The sequence below is a fragment of the Nestor notabilis genome, unplaced genomic scaffold, assembly GCF_000696875.1.
Source record: "Nestor notabilis isolate BGI_N333 unplaced genomic scaffold, ASM69687v1 scaffold1145, whole genome shotgun sequence".
In the NCBI taxonomy this organism is placed as follows: domain Eukaryota; kingdom Metazoa; phylum Chordata; class Aves; order Psittaciformes; family Psittacidae; genus Nestor; species Nestor notabilis.
Window position 1 is genome coordinate 89,529 of NW_009929789.1, and position 16,155 is coordinate 105,683.

The 16,155-nt window shown below is 50.6% G+C and overlaps 1 protein-coding gene across 1 annotated transcript in view; it reads right to left on the reverse strand.

Moving 5' to 3' along the window:
* The window catches only part of LOC104406226 (5-hydroxytryptamine receptor 7-like), an 8,232-nt gene extending 2,003 nt beyond the window's left edge, over positions 1–6,229 (reverse strand). Inside the window, exon 1 of the mRNA XM_010015150.1 lies at positions 5,714–6,229. Coding sequence (XP_010013452.1) covers positions 5,714–6,228 — 515 coding nt within the window. The 5' untranslated portion in view covers position 6,229. The remainder of the gene's footprint in view (positions 1–5,713) is intronic.
* Between the last annotated feature and the right edge of the window lie 9,926 nt (positions 6,230–16,155).

The following is a 16,155-nucleotide window of genomic DNA, read 5'->3' on the forward strand; positions in this document are numbered from 1 at the left end:
GCCTGCTGTTCAGCTTCAATCAATCCAGCAAAAACCTCTTGCAAGTCATATGGATTTCTTTTATGCTACAACCTTTTTAATTCAAACCTGCCTGCTGCCAGGAATGTGTAGGCATTTTAAGGCAGGATCACATCACCTCTTAATTGCTTTTGGATAAACTGTGTCAATCCAAAGGGGCAATGAGAACAGAAGCAGTATGGATACTTTTTTGAAGCTGCTCAAAGAAAGAATGGACTTTTCTGCCCAAAAAGGAACATTTCTGGAGAGACTTTTACCTCTATTGTATCATTATTTCTTTTCTGAGAATCAGCCTCATTGCAGGTGTTTGGAGACTTTTTTTATTCCTTGATTATTTCCCTTTTCCAGATCCTTCCCCAAGATTGGAAACAAAATAAAGATAAATCCAATTCATCCTCGCCTCCTGACTGCTAAATAAATTCCAAGCCCAAACTATTGTCCCCTGCCTCCCTGATCAGATGAAGCTGAATTCATTCACTGACTTATTCTTTTCCTGTTTTTCTCTGTATTTTCTTTAGCTGGCCTTAGGAACAAAACCCAAGCAAAACTCTCCCTCACCACCTTTGTTGCTTGAATGCCCAGCAGCGTGGTGAAGGAGGAGATGTGGGCAGCAGGGCTGGTTTTTGGTGCTGTTCTTTCAAAACACATCATATTCTCCTTCCCTGTCCATGGCAGGGGGTTGGAACTAGGTGATTTTAAGGTCCTTTCCAATCCAAACCATTCTGTGATTCTGTATATTCCCTCCTGCTCTAGGAAGGGGCTATAGAGGGAGAGGAGAGTTGATGTCCTCTAAGCTGGGAGAAAACCATGCCCTGCTGTTGCATCTCCAAATTCAGCACCTAAAAGAATATCACTCCTCTCTATATCCCAAGCTGAGAACTTTGAAAACTAATATATGCTATTTGGTGTGATATCCTTTATTATGCTCTCACTGCGTTTCCTTTAAGAAGCTGATCCACTCGGGATTTGCCGAAAACCTCAAGGAATTTACACGCTAGCCAAGCCAAATGCACAGTGACAAGATTTAAAAAGCAGGCAAAGCTGACACATTCCATATGCGGGTGGAGGAAACGGGGCTGTTTTGAGGTCTTTGCTTATCATCCTGATGAGAGCGGGAAGACCTCAAAATAGGCCAGCGTTTACAGCAGTGCGGGAGGTGAGATTGCACAGACATGCCATGAAATTCAAATCAAATTCTCTTCCTTCAGTTCTTGTTCCCTGTGTTTTTCTTTTAGTTGTGTGTGTCTTGGTGTTAATCAATTTAGTGGTAATCAGGTAACAAAAGCTGGTTCCCGGAGCACTAATTTACCAGCACTTTGTGCTGCTCTGCAGGATCCCCCCCTGTGCAGAGCTGATTGTGCAGCCACTTGTTCCTTGTGCAATAAACTCCTTCCAGATCCTCGCTCCCATGGATGTCTTGGCAGCCTGAGCGCTGACTATGGGACAGGAGACCTGCCCCAAGCTGTGCTCCACCATCAACCCCATGGATGAGCCAATTCAGTGCACTTACTCTAAGATTAACATTAATTCTTGAATCCCTGTGTTAAGGATTAAATATAAAGGAAAACAAAAGCTCTCCAAGGTTCCCTTATCTCCATTCTGCAGCTGGTGAATTGGGAAAGGACAAACCTCCACTCACACAGGTTGGCTGAGCCCAAATGAGCCCAGAATTGGGGTTTCTTGGACCCCACTGTTTTCTTGCTCAATCCCTGGCCATGTTTAACCTCTGTACCTGACTTCCAAGCTGATGCTGTGCCTGCCCCATCCTGATGAAGAAGAGGGAGTCTGAAGGTGGAGGATGCAAAGGGCAGCTGAAGGCTCCCTATGGCTTCATCTGCCTGTGCCCTAAGCCAGGCTTGTTGGCAACATCCAGTGGATGCATCCCAGCTCACTGGAGATACAATGCAGGGATCTACCTGGCCTGGGACATGTTCGGAGGAAGGACAAGGGAAAGGCAAACCAGAAGGTTTCATCCCACCGACTCTTTCGGGAGGCATCCTTTCTATTGAAGACAATGCCAATTTGGGGCAGATTGTCTGATTTTGGGTAAAAAATACTTGCCATGGTGACGGGAGAACCCAAAAGGGCTGCCTAGGAAATGGATGGAGACCTTTTCTCCATTAGGAAAACCTGAAGTGATATGTGGGGTTTGGGAGCTGCTTTTATCCTCTGCTTGGCATTTTTGCAGAGAGCTTCATCAAAAGCTAAACAGCCAAAAGGGGTTTTTTTCTTGTCGTCTTGTTTTTGGTCTGTAGCATTAAAGAATCCATAGCCTTGGCAGGCTTTTCTGTAAGAAAAATGTAAGAGAAAAATGGATGTTTCCAGCATGTTTCTCTTCAGATTCAAAAGAAAATCAATCAGATCTCCCTTCAGCCCAGATTAGTTCTACCAGCTTCAATCAAGCGGCTTTTAGAAAGCGCTCGGCATTAATAATCAATAATAGCAGCCTACATTTTAATAGGGCTCATCATCTTGGACAAACCAAACGTTTTTGATATCTGAGCTAACCAAATATGACGACACTTCAGCCATCAATAAAACACAACCTCCTCTTTGGCAGAAAGAGGCAGGTACCTACAGTGCTGACCAAGTTGGCTTTCAGGACCAGAATGAGAGGAGATATTTATATTTCCAAGAAGCATCAGTGCTGTTCCTTGTCTCTCTTGCAGGGCAGGAGGAACAGCTTGCCACCATCACTGGGGGGGTGGGGGGGAGGAATTTCAGTTAATGCCTCGCTGAGATGAAAAACCATTTCATCTCCTCAGGCTCTCTGCAAACTCAGCTGTCTTTCTGCTTTAGCTCTGTGGTTGGCTTTGCTTTGTAGCATCATAGAAAGGGAAAAATGTGTTTTTGGAGATGGTTCCACCAGGAGCTAAAGAAAAACTCCTGCCCATCCCAAGTTTGGAGGAGAAGGACATCCAGGAGTGATCCTGTATCAGTGCTCTTCCGCAATCCATCTCCATCAACTGCCTTGTGGGAGCAGCAGGGATGATGTGTTGATGTGTAGCAATGGTGATTTACAGGGTGCTCGAGATACTGCCCTGGGATAATTCACACAAGTCACAGCCCATTCCTGGGGACCCTTGAAGCAGAAAGCAGCAGGATGGTGCTCGAGTCACCTACTCCTCCTCTGCACATCAGAGGACACCCCAATTATTCCCATTCCCTCCTGCGCTTGGAGCATGCACTTCTTACCACCTAGAGCCAAGGTGGGCACAGCCCAGCCTCTTCCTATGCCATGCAAGTCTCCTTCTGCTCAGATCACAACCTTTGCTCTTTTTCTCTTTTCCTAGTGAGAAATGCATCTCAGCCAGTTGCCCTCTAACTGCTCAGCTTCCCCATCAGGGTATTTGGAAGGTCTGGGAACAGCGATGCAGCTCCTGTCCATCCTGCATGGAGCAGTTTCCTTCCCGCTGTCTTCCCTATGGCCATATCAGCACTGGATCCCCCCATGCTGGTGTCCCAGAAACCACCTGCCTGGTCCCATTTCAATAGGGAAGAAAGACAAACTGACACTAACCTCAGGCACCTGCCTGCTCACAGATGTGATGGACAACAGGAATCAATTGTAATGATGTTTGTGAAAGGCCAGTCCCATTTGTTTGCATGTTCGGAAGAGGCTTTGTCCAAGGGATGGGGTGAGATAGGACGGGATCAGTGAAAAAGTCTTTCACCAAAGGATGGGATCAGTGGGAAGGAGAAAGGTGAAAGTGATGGGAAAAGGAAGGGGGAAAAGGAAGGAGGAAAAGGAAGGGGGAAAAGGAAGGAGGAAAAGGAAGGGGGAAAAGGAAGGAGGAAAAGGAAGGGGGAAAAGGAAGGAGGAAAAGGAAGGGGGAAAAGGAAGGAGGAAAAGGAAGGGGGAAAAGGAAGGAGGAAAAGGAAGGGGGAAAAGGAAGGAGGAAAAGGAAGGGGGAAAAGGAAGGAGGAAAAGGAAGGGGGAAAAGGAAGGAGGAAAAGGAAAGGGGAAAAGGAAGGAGGAAAAGGAAGGGGGAAAAGGAAGGGGGAAAAGGAAGGGGGAAAAGGAAAGAGGAAAAAGGAAGGGGAAATTTTAAAGCACAGCCAATCTGATCAGTGTGTAGCTGCTTCCCAGCTCCTCGCTCATCGAGAGGAAGCATTGACATGTTCCATTACTGCGTTCACTCTCTCCCCTCGATCAGAAACAGGCTCTGTCAGCTCTGAGCACACACCTGCCTCTGGACCGACGGGCTTCTCATCAGAAATGCCATTTCAGCAGAGGAGCTGGACCTTGCCTTGTATCCTGGGAGCGACTGTGCTTTCAAACCAGCGGTGCTGAGCCGATCAGGGCAAAGGCAGCTTGTGGGGGACCAGCAGCGTGTGGGGTGAGGGCTTTGGGGCAGAACTCACTATTCACCTCATGGGGGTAACATCAATCAGCAGCAGCAGGATTTGCCGTGTCCTTTCCTCTTTACCACCCAGTTTCACACCTGAGGAGGGTGAGCACGGCTAAAGGCACACGGCTCATATGCTGCTCCTGTCCCCGAGCTGCTTGTCACAGCCCAGCTCAGCGGTGCCGGCGTAAACCCAAAGCGAGCCCAGCACGTGCGTCAGCTCCGTCCCACCGGCTCGTCACCGCATGTCCCCGGTGACGCAGGCTGCTATAATTAGACCCTCGGAGGTGCTGACTTGCCCAAGTCCTGCCAGTTTGTCGTAGCCTTTTCCCTCCCGACCGCAGGTGTGGGAGCTGAAGGCAGCAAAGCCTCACTAATGCACAGCACCGGGCTCAAACAGGGCTCCTGGGGGTTGGGATGGGGTGAGGGATGTTGGTGGTATCCTTTAGATGAGTGACATTAGTGTGACATCCCTGGGTGCTGAGGTGCTGGCACAGGGTGCCCAGAGAAGCTGTGGCTGCCCCATCCCTGGCAGTGTTCAAGGCCAGGTTGGACACAGGGGCTTGGAGCAACCTGCTCTAGTGGAAGGTGTCCCTGCCCGGGGCAGGGGTTGGAACTGGGTGAGCTTTAAGGTCCCTTCCAACACAAACCACTCTGGGATTCTATGATCCTTAGCTGGGGTAAAACTCCAGGGAGCAGCAGAGCACCCCATAGGACTGGGCTCCAGAAGCCCCATAACCTGGATTTTCAAAGTACATCTGTTGGGGGTTTTTGTTTTCTTGAGTAATTTTATAGTCCAGCTTCCTTCCATGGAGAAGACCAGGTCATGGGTCTATCCTCCAGACTCTGTTCCTCAAGCCAAGGACTTACAGAATCATGGACTGGTTTAGATTGGAAGGGATGGGGCAGCCACAGCTTCTCTGGGCACCCTGTGCCAGCGCCTCAGCACCCTCACAGGGAAGAGCTTCTGCCCAAGAGCTCATCTCAGTCTCCCCTCTGGCAGGTTCAAGCCATTCCCCTTGTCCTGTCCCTCCATCCCTTGTCCAAAGCCCCTCTCTCCAGATTTCTTATAGGGAAGAAGAACACTATGAGGCAGCTGCCTAGATGGGGAGGACTAAGCCAGTAACTTAGAGAAGCTGCTTGAGAAAGCAGGTTAAGGCAGCTCTTCCAAAGGGGCTGAGGCACCTAATGCCTGCAGAAAGCCCTCAGCAACCCCGTGCACCTGGAAAACACATGCAGAAGCATTGATCCAACCGGGAACATGACTCCAGTGGCCCTCAACCTCCAGAAACACCATTATATTTGTGCCCATGTGAACACGCAGCAGACGCCTTGTCCTGCCTTACCTGTCCACACTGATGATGCACAAGGTCATGATGGAGGCGGTGCAGCACATAACGTCCATGGCGATGAACACATTGCAAAACACCTTCCCAAAGAGCCACTCTCCCCCCACCAGGTCTGTGATGGTGACGAAGGGCATGACGGCGAAGGCCACCGACAGGTCAGCGGCCGCCAGGGACACCACCAGGTAGTTGGAGGGCTGCCGGAGCTTCTTGACGATGCACACGGAGATGATGACCAGCCCGTTGCCAGCGATGGTCATGAGGATGATGATGGAGAGCACGGCTCCGATGACGATCTTCTCGGTGTCCCCATAGAGCAGGATCTCCTCGCCGCAGTCCGAGGCGTTGGTGAGGTTGGAGGAGGGCAGGTCTGGCTCGGCTGGGGCGGAGGGTTGTTCCTCAGTCATGGATGGATTCGGGAGCGGTTTCTGCGCCGGGTGCTGCTGCTGCTCTGCGTTCTCCACAAAGACAAGGTGATGCTCCAGAAACCGCCTGGGGCTGACCCTCAGCAACATGCTCCGAGCTCACCGCGGCAGCAGGGCACGGCACGAGTTTTCTCCCAGCAGTGACACCTCCAGTGACAAACCAGAACATGTTGTCACAAACAGGATAAACACACAAAACAGCCCTCCTCGCCCCGACCCTGGCTCTTGCATCCCAAAGCTGGGATGCAGCTGGATCTCATGTGCTTGGCAAGAAGCTGCTTCCCAAGTCTGCTTAAAGACACATTGAAGGATGCTTGGAGAAAGCTCCTCTCCACTTTTAAAGGAGGCTGCAATGCCTGCCTGGTCATCTGCCTGCTTTTCCAGCAGGATGGATACCAGCAGTGCATCGGATAAATGCCCATGGAATGATGTGCTGCTGCTGAGCTGTGCACTTCTCTGCATCCACGCATTGAAATCCCATGCAGCCACATGCATATTCTCATACGTGGCTATCAAAGAGCATGTGACAAGACAAGCCACAGCCACAAACGTGTGCACGCACATCACCCCCGTGCCTTAACACAGGAACTTCAAAGCTGTGGCTGTAAATCCATGCACATGGCATGTCATGGAAACACACGACCATACGTACACACACAGCGTGGTGCAGAGCTGCAGAGTGCAGTGGGAGCGTATCCATCACATGCAGCATCCGCGGGGTACCACGCACAGTCAGAGCATCCCAGCCCATGCCCGGCGCTCTGAGCATCACCACGCACACAGAGCAGAGAAGCACAGAGAGCAGGTACCACGCTCCCACCCTGGGGTGTTCATCCCTGTAAGTATTTCCCAGCCAACAACTTTAGGGTAAGGCTCACCCCCATGCCCTGCTCCAAGCATCATGCACATCCTGCATCCTCTTTCTTGTTTCAAAGCCCTTTTTCCCCTTGAAGGGAGTTTCGTTTAAATCAAAAGCAGGATTCCAACCCCTTGCTTCCCTTTGCAGCCCATTCCCCAGGCTGGGGCAATGGGGGTCCCAGCGTTACCTGTGCCGAGGGGGTGAGACATCCTCCAGGCGAGCTCCTGCGAGCTCCGGGCAGGGGAGGAAGCAAAGAGCCACCCCCGGAGCATCCTTCTCCCCTCCCCGCCTCGCCGGTCCCTCCTACCGCCCTCCCCTCGCCTCTCCCGGGCAGGGACCCAGGTGGTCCCCGGCTCCCTCTGAGCCCCCGGGAGCTGCAGGCACTGGGGATGGGGTCTGCAGACACCCCCAGCCCTGCAGCGACGGAGCGAGGGTGGGGACACAGTGCGAGGACCTCGAAGGAAAGGCTGGAAGTTGGGAAGATGCGGAGGCAGGCGCAGGAGGAGCAGCCTGGGAAGCCGGGCACAGAACGGGGATACAGAGAAAGGCTGTTCCACAGCACCATTCCCCATTACTTGTCATGGTTGTTATTTAACAGGAGAGGGCTTTTTCCCTGCTCCATGCATTTTTCCATCCCCACTGCTCGTAGGAGGTCCTGCATAGTGTGAAGCATCCCTGCCCATGGCAGGGGGTTGGAACTGGATGATCTTAAGGTCCTTTCCAACCCAAACCATTCTATGATTCATTCATCTCGGTGCTGAAAAGCAGCAAACAGCCAGGAAAAGGCAGATCCCTAAAGATGAGCCTTTCCCTTATCCCAGCAAAACCGAAACAGAGGGAACAAACCAGGCAAAGGGCCTGTGGGGATCCACATCTATTTTCCTCTCCACCAAATGTTTCACAGCGCTTTGGTGCTGGGATGCTTTGACCCAGGGCATCAGGCAGCTGCTGCTTGTTCCTCCTGGGGAGAAAGAAGCGGAGCAGAGACATCTCCTGCATTTGGTTGCTCCTAAAGGCAGTTTTCCCAGGAGCACATCCCGTCTGCTGCCTCCCCAAGGAAGGAACACAGCATGGGACTTCCCCCCTTGCACAGGCCACATCCTGCACCCTGTGGGGAGATGAGTGTTCGGATACAAGAGGTGCAAGCAGGTGGCTTTGGAGCTGTTTGCAAGCTCCTAACGTGTTTCCCATTGCCCTGCTCCGTGCTAAGTACTTTGGGAGCGGGATGGGCATCTCCATCCGCGGTGCCAGCAGCTCCTTCATCCATCCCACCACTGTGCAAACACCCTGGCACCCTCCAGTCCTCCTGGGGACAGCGTGGAGAGGTGATTATGGCAGAAACACCTTTAAAGCTCTGAGGTGCAGAGCGCTGCATCACCTCAGGTCAGAGTTGGCATCAACCACAAGAGGTTTCGGGGGGCAGATGCTCCCTGCCAAAGTACATCTGCAAGGAAAGCTCCAAAGAGCTGCAACAGGGCTCTTAATGCTGTGCTTAACACCAGGGTTTCTCCTTTGCTGCTCAAGCAGCACAGCCTGTGTAGGAGGCTGGCTAAAATAGCTTCCTCACCAGGGCAGGGTGTGCAGCAGCTCTGGGATTTTCTGCTCCTTGCATTGCAGGTGGGGGTTTTCAGCCCCCCAAGAGCTGTGACAGGTCAGGATGGGATGGGGCTGATACACAACCTGCAAAGCCTGGTCCTTGTACTAAGGGGCTGCTTCAGCAGCCAGTCTGAACGCACCAGCATCCAGGCAGAAAATACATCCAAGGTACTGGTATTTCCAAGGGGAAAGAGGGATCTGCAGAACTCCCTGCTGCAGGACCAGAGGATTCTGCAGTCCCCAAACCCAGACAGATTCACCCAAGAAGAAAACCATCCCCTAAGGACCAGGTGCCACATGCCCATAGAGTTTCATAGACTCGTATGAATCCCAGACTGGTTTGGGTTGAAGGGACCTTAAAGCTCCTCCAGTTCCAACCCCTGCCCCGGGCAGGGACACCTTCCACTAGAGCAGGTTGCTCCAAGCCCCTGTGTCCAACCTGGCCTTGAACACTGCCAGGGATGGGGCAGCCACAGCTTCTCTGGGCACCCTGTGCCAGCGCCTCAGCACCCTCACAGGGAAGAGCTTCTGCCCAAGAGCTCATCTCAGTCTATCCAGGAAAACCACCTGTGTATGAGCTGCAAACTCCTGCCCTGCTTCCCACCTCCGGTACCGGGGTTTGGCAGGAAGGATACAGGGTTGGGGATGCTCAGAAGGGGATTTTCCAGCTTCAGTGAAGGTTGCCTTTGAGAGAGGAACATGATGAGCAGCTCCTGTGCACTAGCAAGGAGAGACAGGGAAGGATTGTTTCCTTCTCGATGCGCTGCTGGGAAGCACTGGCTTATGCACACTGGTCAGGTTCATGTCCTGGCAGAGGAAGGAAGAGAAGAACCTGCTTATAAAGGAGACAAACTTCCTGGTCCTTTTGCTCTGGCAACCTCTTACGCTACTTATAGCAGAGCTTCAAAATCCTGCAATAGCTCCAGGGAGCACAATTAACCTCCCTTTATCCCATCCCAGCCCCATTTTGGCAGGATACAACCTATATCTTCTTCCTTCCAAAACTCCTGCAGGTCTGGGGACACAAGAGGAGGGCTTTGTCCCACTTTCCCAGGGGAACGAGTTGCTTTGGCAAATGGAAAGCACAAAATCCCTGGAAAAACAAGAGCACAAACGCACCACCCAGCTCATGGGACACACACTGAGCGGCTGGAGGGCACGTTCTCTGCATGGGCTCATTTTTGGGAGGCCAGAAGGGAAAATGCCAATTTCTGTGTGAAGGAAGGATTAACAATAGTAATTCCTCTTCTCCCTACAACTCTTAGCGCAGCATCTCTCCAGCTGCAGGCCACGATGCCCTTAAGACATTTGCTCCTTGGGGAATGCCTGGAAGCACTGATTGCACTTAATGGCAATTAGGGGAGGAACTGGCCAGCACACCCCAGCTTAGCACCTAACTCTATCATTTGCTCTCTGGCTGACAAGAAAGCACAGATTTGAAGGAGCAGGGATGTTGCTGGAGGAAGATGGATGAATCCCAAAGAAAAATTGCCCTGAAAACTAAAGCTGAGGAGTTGAAGACACAAAACAGCCAAGGATTTCCCCCTCCTTCTGCAGCAGGCAGGAGACGAACAAAGTCCTCCCACCATTTCATGAAGGCAGTGCCCGCATATATTCTTCCATCTTCATATACAAATGACCATTAAAGTGACTATTTTATTAACTATTAGTTGTTAATATTACAGCCTATTAACTCTAATAGTGTGGTAATAGGTGCAGTTATTAATATGCAGATTCTGAGAAATCTCATTAACTCCAAGGTCCTCAACCTCTCAGTGTTTTCAGGACCAGCAGCCAAAGCAATCTGCCCTGTTCTGCAGCCAGAGCCTGCCCGGATGGGCAAAATTCATCACTCTGTGCTATCAGCTGTCAAGGAGCATTGCTAAGGATTGCTCTTACCTCCAGAGAAGTTCACTGTGAAGTGGTTGGGGGTATCTAAACCCTCTCTGGTTTGGAAACTGAGGGGCTTAACACACTTCCACAGTAGGGTGGCCACTAACCAACCATGTGCGGATACTGTGGTGCTTCTCCTGTGGTTGTGATCAGGAGTAATGGTGACCAAAGTGTTTTAGGGACCCAAATTGTTCAAAGCATCATGTCCTCTCCTTGGGCATGTGTCTGAGGTTCCCCCCGCTCCCAAAACCAGCCCTATCTTCTGGTGAGCATTAAAGCCCATGTTCCCAAAGGTCTTCACCCAGCAAACACCATCTCAGTGTGGTGGGAACATGGTAACTAAGAGGTGGTTGGCTGTCCCAGACATGGACCCACTGACTTGGGGTCCAGCCCAAGGTGGCCAGTCTCAGTCCCTCAGCACATGGGGTGGGGAATGGGGCTTTGCAACAAATGAACCGGAGCTTAAGGGGAAACCAAGGCACGTGAGAAGTCCAGAAATGCAGCAAAACTCTGCATTAAAAATTGAAAATCCTTTAAAAATCAACCCACAGTTTCAAAAAGTACAAAAGTTGTTTGAAGAAGAGTCCCTTAATAAGACACAGTAGTGTTGAAGTGGAACAGTTTTGGTCGCACCACTTTGGTTTGAAGCCCTGAGCTCAGCTGAGCATCCCTGCATCCTCCCATCTCTTTTGCATCCCTTTACACCACAGCAGCAATACAGAGATTTGTGTCATTGCAGAAAGCCATCCTCCAAGACAGAGACAAATAGCAGGGACATGGCCCAAAGTGCCCTGTGGGGACAAGGGGACCTATCCCATAGTGGTGACATTGGTAGCCAAAGGATTTCAGCAAGGACACCCAACCAGCGAAGGCATGAAGGGAAAAACCAACGCTGCGTTGACAAGTTAACAACATTCCTGTGACTTAAAACTCACAGTTGGGTCTTTGGTTGTTTTATTTCTTACTGGATCTCCCTAAAATAGAAGAAAAAAAGAACTTTTCATCTCTTTATAAAGGCATCCCTGGTTGAGTGCATGGGGAGTAATTGGGAACGTGCAGGAAAATGCCATCCAAGGGAGACATCCAAATAGCTCGTCTCAAAACGGTGTTTGCTGCAAAGGAGGAGGTATCAGAGCTGTTAGAAGCAGCCACGCTCCCTCTGCTGGAGTCTGCCCGGACAACAGGCAGCTTTTAGTGCTTAAATCCCCCAAGATCTGTCAATTTAGGTTCTTAAAGGATTATCTCCATGTCCCACCCCAGCTAAAGCGAGGACAAGCCACGGCAGCACCAATGCCTCATCCCCATGTCCTGCAAAGGGGGCACTGCCCCAGGAGAGGATGGGGACGAGCTGGAGGGAACTTTGCTGTAGGATGGGGATGAGGTGGAAGAAGATCAGCCCCCAACAGCAAACCTTTGGCCTTTTGGCCTTGCAGACCCTTGTGTCCATCCTCATTTGCCTATGGTGGGTGCTAAAAGGATTTCCAGGGGGGGCTGGTGAAACCAGCAGAGAAAACCAAAGAGCCTGAAATAGGAAAAGAAAGGGTGAAAACTGAGTGATGCAGCTGAAGTTCCCAACACAAACCCTTCAGCTCTGCCTCGCAGCTGCACTCACCCATTTGCCAGGCCTTTATTAGCGAGCTGGTACCATTAGTGCCCATTATTGAGTCAAAGCAATATACGTACAGCATTTCCACCTACCACACTCCCATCCACCATCCCCAAGGCTTTGGGTAGAGCCTGATTGTGAGTATCTGCAGTGAGGTAGGTGCTGATTTACTGTTTTCAGCTCAAAGCCATTCAGTGCCAAACCAGCCCCACTCGATCCGTGGTCCTGGTGTTACACCTCGGGACCATCCATATTCAAGAGGGAGAGAAGTGATGCAGATCAAGCACTCATGGCCAAACCTATTCCAAAACCCAGCAGGACACAGTCCTCTGGAGAGCAGCAGGAAGAGGGAAGGTTGCTTCAGGACACGATGGCAAACATAGAGCTGGAGACACGAGTGATGCCTGTTTCTCCGCACACTTAGAGCAAAGCACCAAAGAACCACCTCACTGTAGGCTTCTCTGGTCCATGGCTTTGGGGACGAGGGCTGCATGAAGGCTTCTCATTCAGGATTAGGGCTGTCTAAGCTTGCATCAAGCCATGCACCCACCAGCTCCTTATCTTGAGCCTGGGGTTCTCCGTGCTTGGTGCTGGAGAGAGTGGAAGTGGAGGTGGATTGAGGCTCTTTGGAGGCTGCAGGGGTGTTGGGGTGGTGGAGGAAACAGCGCAGCTTTGGGAATGAAACCTCCCCTTGCCTTCTTTTGTCTGTCCCCTAGATGGCACCTGCTCTCAGCAGATTAAATCCCTGATGCTAAACCAGCGGGGTTTGGTGCCTGGGAAGGCTCAGGGCTGCAAACTGCCTGTCAGAAAACAAACACATCCCATCCCAAACATCATCATCATCATAAAGCGGCTACGATTAATGGCTTTTCTGGCTCTTACAGTAAGAAGCTGTGATAACTGACCCCTCGCTGTCTACAACCCCAGCTGCTTCCTCTCCTGGTCCATATCTGGGCCCTCAATCCCCCCTAAATGCAGTAGACAGGGACCAAGAGGCTCTTTCTCACCAGCTCTGCTGCAGTGGTGTGTGCACATCTGGGGACAGTAACAGACCCCATCAGAGCCAGAGCACTCCAGGAAGATAGTTCAGTCCTTCATAGGGCTGGGAAGTGCAGGGAGGAATACACCAACTCCCCTTTCAGTTTAAATCAATGCAGGGCTTCCCTTTGAACCTTTATTCATGCAATTTTTGGCCAATGCATATTTAAACCCCTCTCTTACAATGCTCCTGACAGTGCATCGTGTGCATGTCCTGGTGGGGAAGGAAGGACACAGTAAGGGAAACATGTCCCCGTGTGACCCCTTCCTTCCCTACCCTGGACCTACACCAGCCACCACTGACATTTAAACCAACTATTATTAGACATCAGAGCTTTGATTGGGGTCACTTTGCACCTCGCAGGGTTATGGCTTTGCAGGCTGCCCACAGTCACAAGCAGATGCCCATCTGCTAAACCTCCATGCGGTGACCTCCAAACATGTCCTGCCCACCTCCTCGCTGCTCCTCAGCACCCACCACAAGGGGCTTGATGCATCCTTCTACATTTATGGCCCTGGTCTAGCACTGAACCCTTCATTACAGACCACTTGAGCCCAAAGGTGTTGTAAAACATTCCAAGATTGCCAAAGATGCTCCTGGGCACCAGGCAGGGACCTGTCCTGGGGAAGAGACCCTCATGGACTGGAGAAAGACATCTACCATAGAGAGACCACTGGGTCACTTGGGAGGCTTTACTTGATGGGCACACAACCACTTCTTACCCATTCTGTGGTCCTGTCCTTGGGGCTCCAGCCTGTCCAGGACGGCACAGTCTTGGGTAGCAACTCACTCTTGGTCTCCAGGCATGCTGCAAGAGGTTTCCTGGGTGTTCAGGGCAATTCCCTCACCTATGCAATCCTTCATCACATGCTGGAATCTCAGAAGGGAGAGATGTTTGCCACATGCCCCTCTACCCTCCCATCTCAAGCTGCTTCTTGCTGCCAATGCCTCTGTCCTTGGACTAGATGGAGAATCTCTGCATATGGCTCCCTTTGGAGGTCCCTTTTTGGACCTTGCTGTGAAGGGGGATGCATTCTACCTGCCTGAAGGCAACAAAGCTGCAAAAAGGGCTCACAAGGCTCCCCAGACCCTGGTTCCTGCTTCACCCTTCTGCAGAAGGGGATGGTACATCACTGGTGCAGCAAACACAGCGCCAGGGACTGGCACATAGAACAGTCTGTGTTGGAAGGGACGTTAAAGCTCACCCAGTTCCAACCCTCTGCCATGGGCAGGGACACCTTCCACTAGAGCAGGTTGCTCCAAGCAAAATACACTAGGTTTTGGCCTCACCTCTGGGTTGGATGACGCCAAGGAAGTCAGCGCCACAAGATCCAGATGCTCTCAGTGCACCGCATCAAGTAAAAGGTGTGGTTATTTCTTATACTTCCCTATCAAAGGATGAAGGAATCCCATTTTTGTCTCTATGGATTGCCATGGGTAAGACAACATATGTCCTTATATTCTAAATGTAGCTAAAATGCTACAAGCATTGGGGATTTCAGAAATACCTCAGCTATCCCCATCAGTCACCAGAGAAACACGAACATCAGCACTGGAAGAGAAGTCTAAGCTGTGCTGGGAACTTCAGGTTAAATAAAGGACACTGATTAGGCACAGAGTAGAAATATATAAACAGTATATTTCTTTTTATTTTGTTTTTAAATACAGAGTTTCCTTATACAATAAAGGAATTCCCTCTCCCTCCCCACCCTGCCCCAAGCAACTCTTATCAAAAGAAATCATTCACTGTAAAATCAACACTAGATAGAGGCATGCGCTTTAAGAGCAGATTTAGCAAGTGCAATATCTATAGGCCATATCTCCCTAAACAGGAACATGTGCTTTCCCTCACCCAAAATAGTCCCCAGCAGTCTGTGCCACAAACCTCCTGATCATCAAATAGAGACACATTTAACCAGTTATGTGCCATGGGACATGCTGGAAAATCAACCCACTGCTTGTGTTCTGCATGGAAAGGGGATGCGGGATTTGAGATGAGCTGCGTCTGCTTCTGCTTTCTCCTTAAATCACACCCTCAGAGCTTATCCTGCATTTATGCTCCTTCCAAGGAATGCAGGAGGGGAAAATGAGGGAGTATTGAGGATACAGCCCCCTTCAGGTTGGACCAAGGGGAAGGGGACTTGTTTTGCACTAATATTCAGGAGTGTGTACTTTGGAGAAGGTGTTCTTTTAGCAGCTGAGCTGCTGCACTTCAGTAGGAGAATTCCTGTTTTATTGGGTGACAACAACTGTGTGGGAACAAGGTACAACTCCACATCAATAAAGGACAGGGAGAACAGAGGGGCTAAACACTTCTGAAAATAACAGGGCACTAAGCCACCTTCCTCACCAAACCAGAGCAGCCGTGCCAAACATAAAAGGCTAAATCCTCAAAGGGTCAACAGCATGATAAGCTGCCCACTTTGCAGCTGAATCACCCTTTGGCCCGTGGGAATAGATCCACTTAAACCTGGCTAGGCACGAGCATATCCCATGCACATCCTGGTGGCCACAGCTTCTAAACATGGGCACTTAAACCCAGGGTCCTAATTACACTTTGGCATCAGATGGGTTGGAAATGAGAGGTAGCTGCTAACACCTGGGTGCGCAAAGGGAGCTCCATAATGAAGATGTGAATCACTTCTTAAAAGCCTATTCATGCTGGGAGTCTGAACTCAGTAGAGCTGGTCCCAGATTTGAGAAGTTGATAAATACATGATGCTTTAAATGATAGGAAGGTGGCTAACACAGCTCCTGAGGTAAGAAGTTCACTGGGAGCAGGGTACACTGCACGAGCTCAGTCATGTTAATCAGGTGTCAATCAGCTTCTTCCAGCAAAGAGATTGCCTTCAAAAGTGGAGATGCCATCACTCATGCACCTCCTGCTCCAGCCATATCCAGCAGAGATCAGTATTACTTATTACTCTGCTGTCACACTTACGGACTCTTGCAGAAACCATCTAATCCCATCATGTGAAACTTATCTAAATTTGATGCCTGGAAAGAGAGTGCTGCGCCTCCCGT